Raw genomic sequence first — 16191 nt, forward strand, 5'->3', positions numbered from 1 at the left:
TAAACCAGCTCAGCTTCCTGACTGAAGGAGGTTAAGGAGGGAACCTTAGCCTCTTCTCCTGGTAAAGTCACCTCCACAAGAGGACACACCTGCGGCTTTCTGTGTCAAGAGTTGACTCTGACTAGTTTGTTTACAACAGGTTCACTCAGTCCCTGCCTTACAGCGAGGGAAATCTGCAGTGGGTATTTCATGAGGAGATAGTGGCTGGCATCTGGAGCAGGCAGTTCCCTGGGACCTCTGGCCTAGGATTGTTCTTGATGCAGAACACATTTGGTTGTCTCTTGTCACCATCTCTTGGTGTTGAAAATGGGTTTTAGACTGGAAAAATCACAGTAACATCCTCTTTGAAAAATTTCTTTCCCTATCTACTGTAAGTTTATACTGATGTAGTCCGAAGTCATCCTTTCTGGTCTGTATGGTGGCATCAATGTGGAGAACGCGCTTCTAGACTTGCAGTTCCCAGCCATCGCCCCCGGGTTTCTTAACCCAGAGGTGGAAACAGCAACATGAAGCAGTCAAATTCCCAGCCAAGGGTTACTCCTTCGCTGCTCCAGGTTAGTTAAACCCTCAGCCTGTGGGCCTCTCCCTCCTTTCAGCCCTCATCAGCTGGGCTCGCTCCCCCATCTCTGAGCCGTTCTTGCTTTGAATGGGAGATCTCATTACAGGGGATATTGATGCTATTTCACAAGCCCTTATTATACACGTTGAGCTATCTGGTCTCTTCCTTTCCAGCTTTGAGATTGCTCCCAAAAAGTGCTAACCAATGTATTAGGAGCTTCTTAAAATTAGTTTAACACGAAGAAGCAAATATACTCAATTCTGTTATTAGTTTAATGCAGATCAAGATAATATTCTCACCTCGGTTCTAAAGACCTTGAAAGGAATAATGCAATTCGGTGCTGGCATCCTTACAGATAAAAGGTTGTATAATTGTGTTATATGGAAACTACTGCAAGCTGCTCCTCTCTCTCCTTTCCTTTAAAAACATTTTGAAGACTGTAATGCTGTTTTGGGGGTGGGGGCTGGGGGCGCTTGGTGCTTAGCATCTGAGTGCTGGGAAATTTATTCTTCCCCATATGCTTTTCCAGAGTATTTCTGAGAACAGTGATTTTGTTTGGGGGAGATGAAAAGCTGGAAGAACTGGTAGACGGTTTAGAAAGACCTGTCAGAGGTAGCAAGCAGTTAATTTGCATTCCTGAAATTCTTGTGTTGTCTGGAAGGAATCAGTTGATAAATTCTTCCAGGCTGGGGTTTTCACTGGGCAGGACCAGATCTGTTCTGATGCAGACGCTGCTGCTCAAGCTTCTGTTGCGGAGCCTAAGACAGATCGGTGGCGGGCCCAGCTGCAGCAGCCTTTGTCCCTCTGACTTCAAGCTTCCCTCGGGGCGCTTCTTGACCGTGTCGGCTGCCCGGTCGCGTTGTGGGGTCTTCCTCGGAGGTTGTCCTGCCGACTCTGATGATAGATGCAGCTCAAGAGGACCAGGCACAGTGGTACCTCAGCAGAGAGAAAAGATCAGCCTCGTTTGAGCCCTCGTTGGGGTTCCTGGAGGTGCAAGTTTTCAGAAGCTGAAGACAGTTTGCTGGCTTATTTGCTTATTTAGGTAGAGAGAAAACTAGACAAATGCTAACTGCCAGACGCAGATAAAGGAAACAGCTTTCAAAGAGCTTGGATTCAACCTGCTAGTTGTTCTCACAGCCTGTATGACTACTCCTTAGGCTGCTAGCCTGGTTTTTATGTGTCTTTCTTGGGCATCTGCTAAGCTTCTAACTTAGAGTTCTGCTTTCTACTGCAATAAAAAAGTATACATTTTTTTCTTTTTTTTTGAGGGGGGAGGGAGGTAATATGATTTTCTTTTTTTTTTTTTTTTCCTTCTGAGATGAGATTTCTTTTGCTACAGCCATCTCTTTAACCTTGGTGTACCCTGCCTCTGCTTAGAGAACAGCTTAAGCATCGCAGCTCTTCAAAACAGATACTTTTTAGATTGTAACAGATGTCCCCCGAAACTGGGAAATGGGAAATGAATTGGATTTTCAGTGGCTTCGAACTGTCGACCCGTGTTTTAGATCAATGTAGACTCTGTGCTGACTCTTCCTCTTTTCTCCTTCCCACATTTATGTGCAATTCTGAGCAGCTCGCCCAGCTCACTGTTCACGTTTCTCTGGCTCTTTCCAGTGCAACACAACTGCCAGCTGTCCACCTGGTGAAAGAGAAAGAAATCTGTTCTTCAGCGAGGCGCGTGTCATGTAGCAATGCAAATAGTTATCGTCCACAGGGAAGTGAATGAATTCCAGTCAGTGGAAGTGTTTTTGCTTCTTGGTATCCTCACCTGGTAACAGGCATTTGACTGTCCTCTGTGATGTGGCAAATTAAATACTTGGCATTTTTTTCCTTGCTATTATTATTATTTTTTTTTTTTTTCAAGGAAACACAAAACCTACCCCCATTTTCTGGTCATCAAGATACTGCTGTGACAGCAGCTATGTGGTGACTCCTGACTACCAAGTAGCCCACACATCTCGCTACAAATTTGGGAGTTGTCTATCTAAAAGGAAGAGACTTTCAGCGGGCTCTTTGAAGGACCATACTGATAAGGAGACTGACATCCGTGCCTTAAGCTGAAAGTTATCTTACTGTTCTAGCTTTTAACCCAGTAGTCTGCAGTAGCTGAAATGTTGCTCTAAATTACAGGGAAGGTTAGTGTCTTCTGTAGTTTCCTTGTCAGGTTGATTGCTCAGTCTAAGCTCAAGGCTGACTGATTACTTCTTAAATTAGCGTTCTACCAAACTTTATGTTAATCAGAATAAGTAAAAATTAACAGACTTTTAATAAGGCAAATGAAAAGAATGTTGCTGTACTTGTTGGTTTAAAAACAAAACAGGCCAACCAAACAAACAACCACAAAACCTTGGTCTGATGACTTGCCATCAGTAGTGTTTTTGTGATGATTGACCTAGGTTAGTGTGAACACCTTTTTTTTTTTTTTTTCCCTTGTCTTACATACCAGAAAATGAGAGGGTTACTCAGTACAATGTTGCATGCAGATCTGGAGACCACCCTCTGTTCCGAAACACATGGATTGCAAATAATTTGTAGCCAGGAGAGACTCTGAATGAAGTTTGATGAATTCTAGCAGGAATAAACATAAAAGATTCCCTCACATCGGTCAACCAGTTCGGCTTTTTGAATCAACACAGCCTAGGAGTTTCTAATCCCTCTGGCGATAGTGGTCTGTCTTCTAATTTTAGCCTCTTTCAGTTTGTAGTTACTTGTAGGGCACAATAGACCAGTGGAAAAAATCTGCATTTTAAAATAGCGTGTTTGAAGAACAGCGCGGGCATGAGTCATACCTGTCCCTGCAGGCCGTAAAAAGCTGTGGACGGCTGGCGGGGAAGAAGTGTATTTAAACTTTGTTCTTGCCAATTTAAATCACTTTATTCAAGAGCATGTGAATGAGTTGTAGTATTCCGTTAAGGCTGTTTTTGTCAAATATTTTTATGGGGAAATGTATTTCTGCAAGCAGGAAATGAATTCTTCCCAGAATTTTCGTTTACATCAAATATTCCCAATCATCACCTGTGACTGCACAGGGGACAAGTGAACGCTTTCAGATCTCATCCCAAGGAGGAATTCAGCTCACAACCGGAGCAGGACCACATTTCAGTAGCTGCATAGTGATTTAAATGTAGGTTGATATGCAAATGATTCGGTCAGTGGCCTGTAGCACATTTTGCTGGAGGTAGATAGTAAAATGGAGATTGTTCAGATTTGGCTGGTTTTCAAGGCACTGGTTTGTTCTGCGTACGGATTAGATGAAGGAAATCAAACAACACGATATGTGAAGCTTCTGCTGAAGACATTAAATTCCAAGGACCCTAATGGTGCCTTGCCAACTTTCTGCTTAGAAAGCAGGAGCTCCCGCTAAATACCAAGCTGCAGAGTGGTGCTCTCCTACTCCACCCTCCTGCTTCCCTTTTCCTCTTCCATTCAGTCTTTCCCTGTAACACCAGCAGGCATATGACGTGTACAGCGGGATTTCTTTTTCCATTTCTGTGAGAGAGGCTGGCTTACCTAAACCTGTTTGGCATCGATTGAATGTTAGAGATGGAATATGATTAAAAAAAAAAAATAATAATAATAAACAAACAAACAAACAAAAAACCCACCCTAGAGTTTGGTCAGAAGATCTCTGGCATAGCTTTAGCAATCTAATAGCTCATAACATGCTTTAGCAATTGCTTTCAGTAAAAGAAAAGGAATAGGAATCAAGATGTATATTTGCATAGGCTTTGCTGCAGCATTTCTAATCCTCCTTGTGTACTAATTTCAAATAATAGTTTGTAATATTTCATATCTTTCTAGAATATTAAAATAGTAAAGATGCAAAGAATAAGCTTCCCCCATACAGCCTACCACACTGGGGGCTTAGACAGTTCCTAGAGATTTTACTTTGTAGCATTTCATTAGTTGCATTTCTTTTTTTTTTTTTTTAAGTAACTCAGTACCATCAGAGGGGCTACATTCGCATCAGTAACTGGGTTTAAGAAATACCACGAGTCTACATAACATTACAGATTTTAAAACCTCAGTTGCCATCTAATTTTGTGGTTACAAATGAAAGCCAAATACTCCTGAAATCTCTAATTTACTCCATCCTGTCTATAAATAAAAAAATTGTAAGTTTCAAACCCCAAGAATTTAGAGAACTGCCTTGCTGCTTATCCCACAGTGCGTGGCTTCGGTTTAGGGAGCTCATCGGTTGCGTTACACTGACCTGCCAAGTCGGCAGGTTTTGGAGAACGGGTTAAAGTCTGGAGATATGTTGAAGTTGCAGTATGTGGTTTATCTTGATGGTAAAAACGTTTTTTTGAGTTGCAATTTTTTAAATTCAAGTACAAATGTTATGTCTTGATAAAGGGAGCATAAGCTTTTACCAAAGGAAGTGGTTTTCCAAAAGAAGCTTGGACCACAGTGGCAAGCTATGGGCATTTTTCTTTGTATGCTGCAGTTCTTGCCACCTTGGGACCTAATTCATACATTTTGCACCTCTGAGAGGTTTCTATTATCAATACCTGTTCTGGGCCTGACTGTATTAGAGGTATTTATCCCTACTCTTAAATAATGCTAGATTCAGTGAAGAAAAAAAAAAGTGCTTAAATTTCCCCCCCGCTGCTCTGGATGAGGGACTGCTTACCCCTAATTATGCAGTGCTGCGTTTCTTCTGGAGGCAGACAGGCGTGTTATCTGGTTTCTAGACTCGGAGCACCTGTTCAAGGAAGAGTTTGTTTAGATTGGGCAGGTTTCCTAGCCTGCCAGCTCCCTTTTGATGCGAAATTGCACAGCGTAAGGTTAAAGACAGTGGGTGAGAGAGGCTTCAAAGAGCCCGGCGTGACCCCGGTATGCTTGGCGTGCCTTTCTGTTGTGCAGAGGTTTGGCATCCTTCCCCCTGCAGCCCAGGGAATGCGCTCAGGGCAAGAACCCAAGTCGGGGAGGGCTCCCCGGGTTGTGGTGGCTGCACATCAGGGGCTGTGGGGAAGGTGGGCGAGTTCCTTGTCCCCTTTCTAAACGCTGCTGGTGCTCACCAGTGGGGCACAGTGACTGCAGTGATCGTCCGCAGCTGTGTGAAGGAAAACAACCCCTCACACCTACCAGGGATACCCCAGGCTGTGAGGAACCTGTGTCCCACCAGACCCACCTGCGCCCTTCCCCTGCACTTGCCCAGCCCTGTGACAGCCAAAGGCAAGGGGGCAAAGCTCCCCCGAGGGGCTGCTGCCAGCTGCTCTGGGGAAGATGTGGCTCCACGTGGGGAATGGGGAGTTGCTGATGCCAGGTGATATGGGGGAAAGCTAAATTCCCAGCTGTGTTACAGGATCCTGCAGGATGCTACAGACATTTGCAGGTTTGCCTTTGCAAACTTGAGGCAAGTGCAAGTGGGTACCAAGAGCGTGTCCCGAATGAATCGGAGGCTTTTTCCCAGATCCTCTGTTGTATTTAGCATGCACCCTGCGCTGGGCTGTCTTGGTAAGCAGCTTTCTAGCAGTGAAAGTATCTTGCATCTGTCATCTCAAACTCCCTTGAAAGCTTGGTTTTATAACCTTTATACTCTCTTTAGGTAATACAGTTAGGAAAATGAATTTGACATTTTTAACAGTTTATTCTTCAAATTCTTCCTAAATCCCTCCGGTATAATCTGTAATTCCAGGAATTCTTCTGTCTGTAGCCCGAGGGCTCGCCACTAACACCCTTATCGTTCCTATGGACCACAGAGGGGCAGGAGCTGTTTTGTAAATAGATTTCTTTATATTATGCCAGACAAACAAGCGCTTCCCTTGGCAATCAAAATTAAGCTATCTCCAAAGAAAATAACTTATCAGACAACAGGCAGTAGATACCAGTACTCTATTGGTATTCTGTGCAAACCACAGGCTTTTTTTGGAAATCCCTCCGTGACAGAGCAGACCTTTCTCCTTCCCTACCAAGCTGATTTCCCAATCTGCTCATACTTGGGTGAAAACAGTTTGATTGCCAGTGTCCAAAGACAGAAATGCCCGTTTCATTAATTTGGAAACATTCTTGTCGAGGTAAACTAACAAATCCAGCCCCATTCTATGGCTGAAATGTTGGGGGGGAAAAAAGTATGGTTGGCTTTTTTTTTTTTTTTTTTTTTTTAATATTGTGCTTGTCATGCATTGGTCATTGTGCCGCCCTGGGGCATTGCCCATGCTGCGTGCCCGCGTTAGCCCGGGCTGTGCCGCAGCATCTTGACGCCCAGTGCAACGTGAACGTGAGTGATTAACGCAGCTATGGCTGCTTCCAGAAACAGAGCTCGTCTTGCAATGTATTAAGTGTAATGATATAATAAACAGGTGACAGTTAACTTTAATAGGAGTACAATGAGCGAAGATGCGCTTCTTAAGAAGATCTGCTGCCATTAGCGGATGTTTGGCGAGATGCATTACGTGTAATGCCTCCTCCTTCCTTTGAAACACCAGGCCTGCACTAATGCTCTGCAGAAACCAAACACGACTCCTAATGGTCCTGTTGCACTGAAAGCAGTCGAATACGTGAAAGTGCAGGTTGCATTAGCGACCTTAATTCTCCTCCTTACAATATGCATTATGAAAATCTCTATTATGAGATGGTATTGCTAGTTCTTAAACAAACCCTGCAAGACTTCTGTGTAGGTAAGTTGCGTGTGGTGACTGCCACAGGGGATTAAAAGCAACATGAAGCCTGTCTCCCCTGATATTTTTGTTTTCATTTTATCTTTTTCTGTAACAAGGGGGAAAAAAAGAAGAGGCTTTGGGAAGCAAATGACTTGTTTTTGCTGAGAAATAATACCCAGTTGTAATGAGACAAGCTCCCTGGAGTTGTAACGTGGCGTGTTTAAGGGAGGTTGACATTATACCTCCAGCCTGTGGTTCACCTTGTGCTCCTTTTACGGTGAAACCGTAATGTTTTCATGTCCATTTCTGTTTGACAGCAGCTTAAGTATGTTTTTTAGTGCAACCAGGTCTCTCCGTGGTAACAATACAGCCCCCTGGCAGGGAGGACGAAGCCTAAAGCTCCGTTCCTCACTGGTTTGCCCGAGGCTGCAGCGTGGCAGGCATTTGCTGTGGCTCTTCCGTGGGGAGGGAAGCAGAGGAGCCGTCTGTGCCTCTGGCTACGGGGACACAAATGTCTGCGTGGCTGGGCAGGCAGGGAGGGGGCAGCCTGGGCTGGCTGCAGAGCAGCCCCCAGGTTTATGGGGAGTCTCTGCTACAGATAATATACCTCTGAAAGCAGTGTTCGTAAAGTTCGTACTGCTCTCATAAAATCAGGATTTATTAATAGTAATATTCAGGTGCTATCTATGCTTTTTTCTATCCCTGGAAGGAAAATAACTTACAGGCTGTTTACAGTTCTGCTAACTACAATGCCTTGCTCTGCATGGGAATAAGGAATAATAGTGTGTGGAAAATATCAGTTTGAAAGCAGCATTCAAAATGCTTTGCCAAGAAACATTATATAATTAGTAAAACAATTTAGTAACACCTATCATACTTGATAATGTCTTTGCCGCTGTGTGTAAGTAAGCCTTTGAAGGCGATGTGCAGCTTAGTGCAGTGCCTCCTTCCTCGTGTGCCACGCTTCCTCTTGCTTGCCTTGCTTCACCCCAAACTTCAGGTCCCTCCGTGCTGCAGGAATGGGTTATTGATCAGTGATGTGGTGAGCAGTGCACGTTGCAGGGCACTGAAGCAGGGTTGTTTGACTTGTACGCCGTGAGCTCGTAAGCTTACGTTTCTGTCTGTAACTCTGTGAGGCAAACCTGCTGCTGGGGGCCCTGCTGAGCCTCCCGCTGAAGCTGCAGGTACACGGGTTACAAATTCCTCCTTCCAAACTGCATTCCTGGGACCCCAGGCACCTTTCCTTCCTCCTTCATGTGCAGGGTGATGGCCAATAAATCATAAATCAGAGCTGGCAGCCTCGAGGTCATTGCCTGGCCCGAGACAAACTGGGGGAAACCATGAAAACGTGGGCTTTCCAAAATCCCATCGGCTTGGTTCGTGATGCCTTCAAAAAACCAGAGGTCTGACAGTAATAGCAGTGCCCTTTGGTAGGGGAAAGGCCTGCCCTGAATTACTGTGCTGAATTACACGTTTAGCACTGGTCATGGGGTGTATTTTTCCTCCTCTTCTAAGACCTCACAGCAGCTAGGCCCTAGCACCTGCCTGGCTCGCTGGGGAGCGGGGAGCTTGGTTCAGCACACCTAGTTACGAGCCGAAGCTGCAGTCAAATGTCGAAAGCAGATGGCAGAAGCACCTCTCCGTGGGGCCAGAGCCTTGCCTGAATGGGAGCATTTGGCAAATTAAATGAAGTCTGTGGTCAGAGGGAGAGGTCACATACAGAAGACAAAGCGCTGAGTGCTGCAGCTGCCCTAACTCGATTAGGAGCAGAAGGGAAGTGTTTAAAACACAGGCCGGACCAGATTTGAGAAGGGGAAGAATAGCGAAGCCTGACTGTCCTTCCTGGGCCTTCACTGCTGCCTCTGGGCTAAATCGCACGCAGCCGAGGGCTTGGCCCCAAATTGATGAGGGCATTTGGTTTCCTGAGTTCCGGGGGTGAGGGGAGAGCAATCCTATTAGACAGCACACACAAACCCCTCCGCAGCGTCGCCAAAGGAGGCAGTCTGCTGCATATCTGCTGAGCCTGCCGAGTACACAGGATCCCTCCTGGCAGCGTCTCGAGTGATGCATTTACCAATATTAACGGAGACACCAAACCGTACTGCTCCGCAGCTCCTCCTGCACACATTCTGCTCGCAGGGCCCATATGTGCGTGTGAAATGCCAGCCCGCCCCGAGATGTTTCTCCAGCCCAAACCCCCAAAATGCTGTTTCCTTTGGTCCGTTGCTCCGGGATCTCCGTTCTTCTGGGGATTGCGCAGCTCCGCGGGTGATTGCTGCAGCTCATTCCAGTCTTTCATTAGGAGTAATAGACGCTCTTAATTACAGCGTACCACATGACAAACTGGTAAAGGTGCTAGAAATGGTGCCAGCAGGAAAGGAATTGGATGATGTGAATTTTTACTAATTAAGAGCTGGCAGGACTGACGGGAGAGGAGATTGGACTTGTGTCTACTGGAAACTATGTAATTTTGGTGGAGACATTTTTAAAAAATGTCATGAGTTATATGCTGATTGTGGTTTTAAAAACTTGAAAACTTATCTTCAGCCGAAACAAAATGAAGCCAACCTTTGAAATTGAATACATATGAAACAGGGAAACAGAGCGATTTGGGGTTTTTCTCTTAAAGTTGTATTGCTAACTATAGTCTGCCCCAGTGCCTGTTAATTTGCGAGGAGCATTCACTTGATGCCATTAAGTGTGCTTGGAGCACGTTAAGTTACTGCAGTAAAGATTATTGCAAATGTCAGGAAAGATAGAAACGGAGGCGTCGTTCCTGCTGTTGGGCTCCCAGAAGCGTTGGAGGAGCCGGGGATTAACTTGTCCCGTTAGGTTTTCCAGGAGGATGTGGAGCTGAGCTGCATGACCTGCAGCGCTGCTGAGTCTCCGCAGTTGTGTCCGTTCTCCTCTGCTCCTGCAAGGTCTCAAATCATTCCTCCTGCTGCTCCTTGCGACTGAGATCGTGGCGTGCTCGTGATGCTGAGCTTCCCTGAGGATGGGGGGCCTCCAAGGCAAGGGAGGGGATGAAAGCCCTTTTGAGAGAGAGGTGGAGCGGGAGCCAGAGGGGCTCTCCTGGGGCTTGGGGGAAGAGCAGGTGCCCCCCTGGTACCTGCTGCTGCCTCGGGATGCACAGAGGGTGGGTTCCTGTTTGGGAAGAGGTGGTAAGGCTGTAGGAGAAAAACATCAGGTGGGAGAGATCTGTGTGCAGCTTTTGTCTTGTGCTCTCAGGAAGGTAGACTGCTAGACGAAAGACAGTCACCATTAAAATGTCAAAATCTGTCAGTGGTATCTGCAGCTAAAATTAGGAAGAACCCGAAACCCTTTTGTGCGCATAAATATCCGATGTGCCGAGCGCTGCACTGCTGGCAGGTGGATGTTGGGGTTACCGCAGGGCCCTGCCCGCGGCGCAGAGCGTGGCAGTGAAGTCGGGGATTTCTTGTAGCCGTGAGAGACTATCTGACAGTCATTATCAGAAGAGAAGGAATCAGCAATAGCAATACTCCAAAAGAGAGGAAAATAGTAATTTCTAATTATTATTCAACTCATTGACTGCTTACTCTGAAGCACATCTTGTTCAAAGGAGAAAAGCAGTCACGCTGGCAGGTTGTGCTTGTCCGTGGGCAGGGGAGAGGAGAGGCGAGGCTGCTCCCGGGGCTCTCCTGCCAGCACCCACTGGGACACCCCTGCTGGCAGCCCCCTCCGCATCAGGCGGGCCCTGGGAACATGGCAGGGTGCCTCGTGTGTGCCCCCACCTCAAGTCCTGCATCCCACAGCGGCAATGTTCAGCTTCCTTCGTGTCTGGTGCTTGGGTATTAATTTGCTTCCTGTGCTGATTTCATGTGTACGCGCAGCCCGTGTGGGTTTTTTCCTTCCCCTCCGCATGCGATGCGCTCACAGAGGAAGGCAGTAATAGTCCCCAGGGATATGTACAGCGCTCTTCACGTCTGAGGTATGGAGTCAACTCAAGACCATTTTGTTCTCATAAAATATACAGCACTGCAGTTTAATGGGTAATGGCATAAATGCCGGGGTTTGACGGGCAGAGCCATTTCACTGGGAGACGTTGAAGCGAGGGCTGGGGGCTGGCTGCAGGTGGCTGGCACTGTGCGAGGCCATCCTCGTGTGCCGTGGGGCCGTGCCTTCACCCCGCCTGCACCAACACCCCGCTGCTGCGCTCACCCGCGCTGAAGCATCAGTAAAGATGAGGTTTCTTTACGTACTGATGGGGAGGCTGAAGGCTCTTGCAGAAAGCAGTTCCTCTCCTTTTCCATACCTCTTGGTGTGGTAGGGGGACAGGGGCTCCCCTCTGGCTGCCAGGAGCGGCTGTGTGGCTGCTGCTGAGCACCTCCAGCCCCTCTGCTACAGGGGGGAGCCGCAGGTCAATGGTGCATTTTCAGCCCGTGTTCTGGGGGTGCTCTGCACCCACCCCCCTCCCTTATGTATTTATTCGCTTATTTATTTATTTTTGCTACTCATGCAGAAAACTTTGCAGAAGCAACCAGCCCAAGGAAAAATGGCAGGAGCCGGCGTGCCTCGCTGCAGCTGGCTGGAGGGGAGCGCACGGAGCCTGCCTGCGGGCGGCAGGTGCCTGCCCCAGCCCCAACCCAGCACCGGGGGGCTCGGGGCGCCCCGGGCTGTAAGCGTAGGGGTAAGGGGGCAGAGGAGGGGAAGCCCCTGCAGAAGGAGGGCTCCTTAGCACGGGGGGGCCTGGGGCTGAGGTGCGGGGAGATCCGGCCCAGGGGGTGCTGGTGCCACAGCCTCGGGGCCGGGCCGTGCCGGGGGCTCCCCGCTGCCACCCCCGCCTGCTGCAGCCTCCCCGCCGCTCCCCGGGGTCCTGTCCCAGCGCCCCTTATGTAACGCCTGGACTCGGGGCTCCACTCCCGCAGCCCCAGACGCCTGTTGTGATAAAGCAGCGCCTCATTCTCCACCTTTATGCTTATCATCATCACTACTGGCATTATTTTTATTCCCCCCCCAGCGCCTTTCCCCGGCGGGAGGGGAGGGGGGAGCAGCGGTGGCGTCCCCATCAGCGCCGCGGGGCTCCCCTGCGCTGCTCTGCGGTGCTTCGCCGAGCCGATGGGAGCCGTGCCTTGCCGTGCAGATCCGAGCCGAGCCGTGCCGGGGCCGTGCCGGGCGCTGCGGGGCGGGGCGGGCGCTCCCCAGCCCCCCGGGCCGCAGTGCCGCGGCGAGGCGAGGCGAGGCGCGCTGCGGAGGCGGCGGGAGGAGGGAGGAGGGACGGGGCGGGCGCTGGAGGCCGGCAGGCAGCGGGGAGGAGGAGGAGGAGGAGAGGCCGGCGGGCAGGGAGCCGGGCTCGGCGCGGCGCAGGCAGCCGGGCAGGGCCGAGCCGAGCCGAGCCGTGCCTGGCCGGGCCGAGCCGTGCCGGGCGCGCTCCCCGCGGGTCCCCGCCGCCGGCGCCGCCTGTGCCGAGCATGTCGGGCCGGGAGGCGGTGACCTACCTGCCGGACAAGGGGCTCTACTGCCAGCGCCTGCCCGGCCGCCGGGCGCGCAGGGGGAAGCGCGCCGACGCCATGGGCTTCTACGGCACCCTCAAGATGATCTTCTACAAAGTGAGTGCTCCGCGGGGCCGCACTGCGCACCCCGCGCCCCCCCGCTGCCCCCCGGCTGCCCGCGGGCACGTCCCGCCCCGCCGCCTGCCCTCCGACAAAGTTTCGCCCCCTCCCGTCGGCAGCGCGGCCGGCGCGGGGAGAAAGTTGCCCGAAATCGCGGGAAACGAGCCCGAAAGAGGCGGCGGGGGGCTCCCGGGGCGCGCTGCGGGTGTGCTGCGGGGAGCCCCGGCGGTGCCCGGCCGCAGCGCGCTGCCTGCTGGCCTCAGCCCGCACCGCCCGGCCCCGGGGGCTGCTCCGGGCTGCGGGGAGCGGCCGGGGCGAGGCGGTGCCCGCGGGGTGCCCACGGGTGCCCCCGGTCCCGTGCCCGCGTGGGGAAGCGCCGCGCTGCGTCCCGGGGGAGGCACGGCCGCAGTAGGGGATCCGCCGCCAGCCGCGGCGAGACCGCGCGGGGTGAAGCTCAGCCCCGCTGCACGCCCGAGCCGCGCTCGGCCACGGGTCCGCGGTGGCTTTCTGCAGGGAAAGGCACGGAGGCGTTTGAAAAGTTAAAAAAAAAAATTATATATATATATATATGTATATAAATGAATCAGGATAACGCGATATGGATCATCATCCTGCTTGCTTGGGTTTAATTTATTTTTTTTTTAGCCAGGTAAACCGATGCAATAAATGGTTAAATATATTCCAGCATGGTATTAGAAAAGATCAAATCAGTGGTTTGTGTGAGATGCCAACTTTTAAACCGTGTATCTTAAAATGATATTTTTTGGGGGAAAAAAAAAAAAAAGGAAAATGGTAAAATTAAAGTCCGAGTTGTGACACAGGTAGTTCCTGCGTTCTGCAGCTTGCAGTTGTACGCAGCAGTAAGTATCCTTCTGCTGGCTCTGGTGCTCCGGTGTATCACATCTTTCTTTTTTTTTTTTTTTAAAAAAAAAAAAAAAAAAGAAAAGAAAAGAAAATGAAAACCAACAAACCCCACAGAAACTGCATTTAGCATCACGACGTCTCACTGAGTCCAAAAGCCTGTGGTTAAAGATTGCCCAAATATGTAGAAAGTAATCTTTATTTGTCTGGCTGGGTAAATATGGCTTTCACTGGTTTCCATCTCGCTGGTAATTTTTGCAGACTGGCTTCCCCTTTTAGCAGCTGCCCTGCTCATTATTTGGTTTTGATCACATCTAATTGTGGGTGACATTCAAGGCTGAGATTTACCGGGTTTCATCCTTAGCTTTTTTGTGAAAATGTCTGTTACTCTTTCGGTCAGTTTTATAAATGCTTCCAGTGTGCAACTCGAAAATAAAGGGTGCTGAGCAAAAGAAAAGATGTATTTGAATTTTTTTAGGCCATAAAATGGTATTTGCTTTATAGTGCAGACACGTTACCTGACATTTAACCATTTGTGTGAGACTTTTAGCAGTGAATCTGGACACGGAGAATGAAGGGGGGGGGGGGTTGGTTCTTTCCCTACCCTTCCTGGAGAACAGGGAGAGAACACTTCAGTAAATAAAGCAGCACCGAGTTCTGTGCACTTTTAAACATTTGCCTTTGGAAATAAAAGGAATGTAATTCCAGTGGGTTTGGGACCTCAAAACAGCATTACTGTATCCATGTGCCGTATAAAAACATGTATCGAGTATTGTTTAAAGTTAAAGCCGGAAACTACAATGTTGCTTTAAATAATCTGGTGAGTGCTAACTTTGTTGAAATCCGCTATTAAAGCAGAAAGTGAAAATGGATTTGTTTTACAGAAGTATGTGTAAGTAAGGCTGGCCATGTAACTAAAACCATGTTGTTGCTCTTTTCCCTCACCTTGCAGATGAAGAGAAAGTTGGACCATGGCTCCGAGGTCCGTTCTTTCTCTCTGGGAAAGAAACCCTGCAAAGTCTCAGAATACACAAGGTAATTAAATGCAATAACAGACCCCTGGGTTGTGATTCTTGCGCGTATCCCGTCTTTCCAGTCTCGCTAAGCCTGCTTCCTCGCTCCTCTCCATGTTAAAGCACTGCGAAGCGGAGGAAGGGGTGGTATCAGTGTTCATGTACTGCTTAGCTAATTTAAATCACCTACACTGAAGATGAGTTTTAATGAAGTAGCCAGACTTGCATTTCTTCAGTTGAGGTTTGTGTTTGATTCTAAATATAGCACGCCCATTTACTTGGAGTCTTTTCGAGGGCTGAGGCATTCCTGGGAATAAAATCAATCAGATTGTTAAAAAGGGGCATAATGATAAACCCTAAGACTATTACAAACTGTGATCAAATGTATCACTTCGCTATGGCAACAGGAATGAGAGAATGGAAATTTATGTAGGCAGAGCAGACCATCTGATCCGAACGGGAACACACACGTACTTGTTACCCACGACGTGAAATTACCAAGGGCTCCTCCAGCCCTGCCTCCGTACTACGCCGGAGCGGCACCGCGTCGCACAGGCAGCGGCACGTGTGCGGTCAGATGCCTCACAGGGCAACGCGCCCCTGAGCACGAGGGGAGGTGGCCGAGCAGGGCCCTGCGTGCACGCCTTGCAGCTGCAGGTCCTACTACATAGTTGCCATAACGATTGTGCTCTGGTGCCGCACTGCTTCCCATCATTTTGGAGCTTACACCATCACGCATTTTTCCCCCGTAAGAAGCATCAGCCCTCCCACAGGCTTCGTGCTTGCTGCCTAACACTGGCTGGGGATGTTATTTCTGTGAATAGCGTTGTAGCGTTCAGCCACTGATGGGTCTCCCAGAAGTAACATGCATTTATTTCCCCTCCTTTAAGGGGGTTAGCAGGTGATGAGAGAAAAGTTAGGACAGTGAGGGAAAACAGGTTCCCTGGTTGCTTTTCAGACAGAAACGCTGCAGCAGAGAAAAAGAGGCAGCCGAGGAGCACGTGTTGCAGCTCCCACGTCTCGTGCATTGGTAGTTTCTCCGGGCCTTTCCATTATTCTAGTGGAGAAACACTCCCATTCATCCACCGGGTGGTTCCTGGTGCGACATGCCGCTCTCTGCACTCAGGTGAAAGTAAACAGCTCCGGACCAAGGAAGGGGCGCTTCTTGGCAAGCGTACCTGTGGCGCTCAAAGGAACCGCTGTGCTTGCCCAGCTTCCGCAGCAGCCTGCCTGCCTGCTGCAGGTGGATGAGAGCAAACAGAAAAATACAGCAGGAACAAAAGCCTGCTGGCTTAATCTCAGGTCAAGGAAAGAGACTTTTAGATCTTATTTGGAATAGCTGCCTCTGAATGAGAACCAGTTCACTGCAGAAGAAATTAAGGTGTAGCTGTTGTAGTGAGGCAAGCTCAAGGCTACATGTTGCTCAGACCCTGTATAAACCAAGTTAAGGGCCTTATTCTGGAGCCTAAATGAGAGGCCTTCTGCAAGGTCTCTGTACAGGTGATGAGAATGAGTAGGCTGTAAATACAGATTGGATTAAAAAAAAAAAAAAGAACGCTTTCTACTGTCATTGCTTGGATTTT

The 16191-nt window shown here is 49.1% G+C and overlaps 1 protein-coding gene across 4 annotated transcripts in view; it reads left to right on the forward strand.

Moving 5' to 3' along the window:
- Positions 1-16191, forward strand: part of FBXW7 (F-box and WD repeat domain containing 7) — a 164303-nt gene that overhangs the window by 119113 nt on the left and 28999 nt on the right. For 3 of the 4 annotated variants that reach the window (XM_027456658.3, XM_038178292.2, XM_005014698.6), the window contains one exon: positions 14548-14630. In XM_027456658.3, the coding sequence (XP_027312459.1) occupies positions 14548-14630 (83 nt within the window). Of the gene's footprint in view, positions 1-12438; positions 12732-14547; positions 14631-16191 lie in introns of those variants that run through there. The other variant, XM_072037388.1, reaches the window with a different exon arrangement.

Source organism: Anas platyrhynchos, chromosome 4, assembly GCF_047663525.1.
Source record: "Anas platyrhynchos isolate ZD024472 breed Pekin duck chromosome 4, IASCAAS_PekinDuck_T2T, whole genome shotgun sequence".
Classification (NCBI taxonomy): Eukaryota; Metazoa; Chordata; class Aves; order Anseriformes; family Anatidae; genus Anas; species Anas platyrhynchos.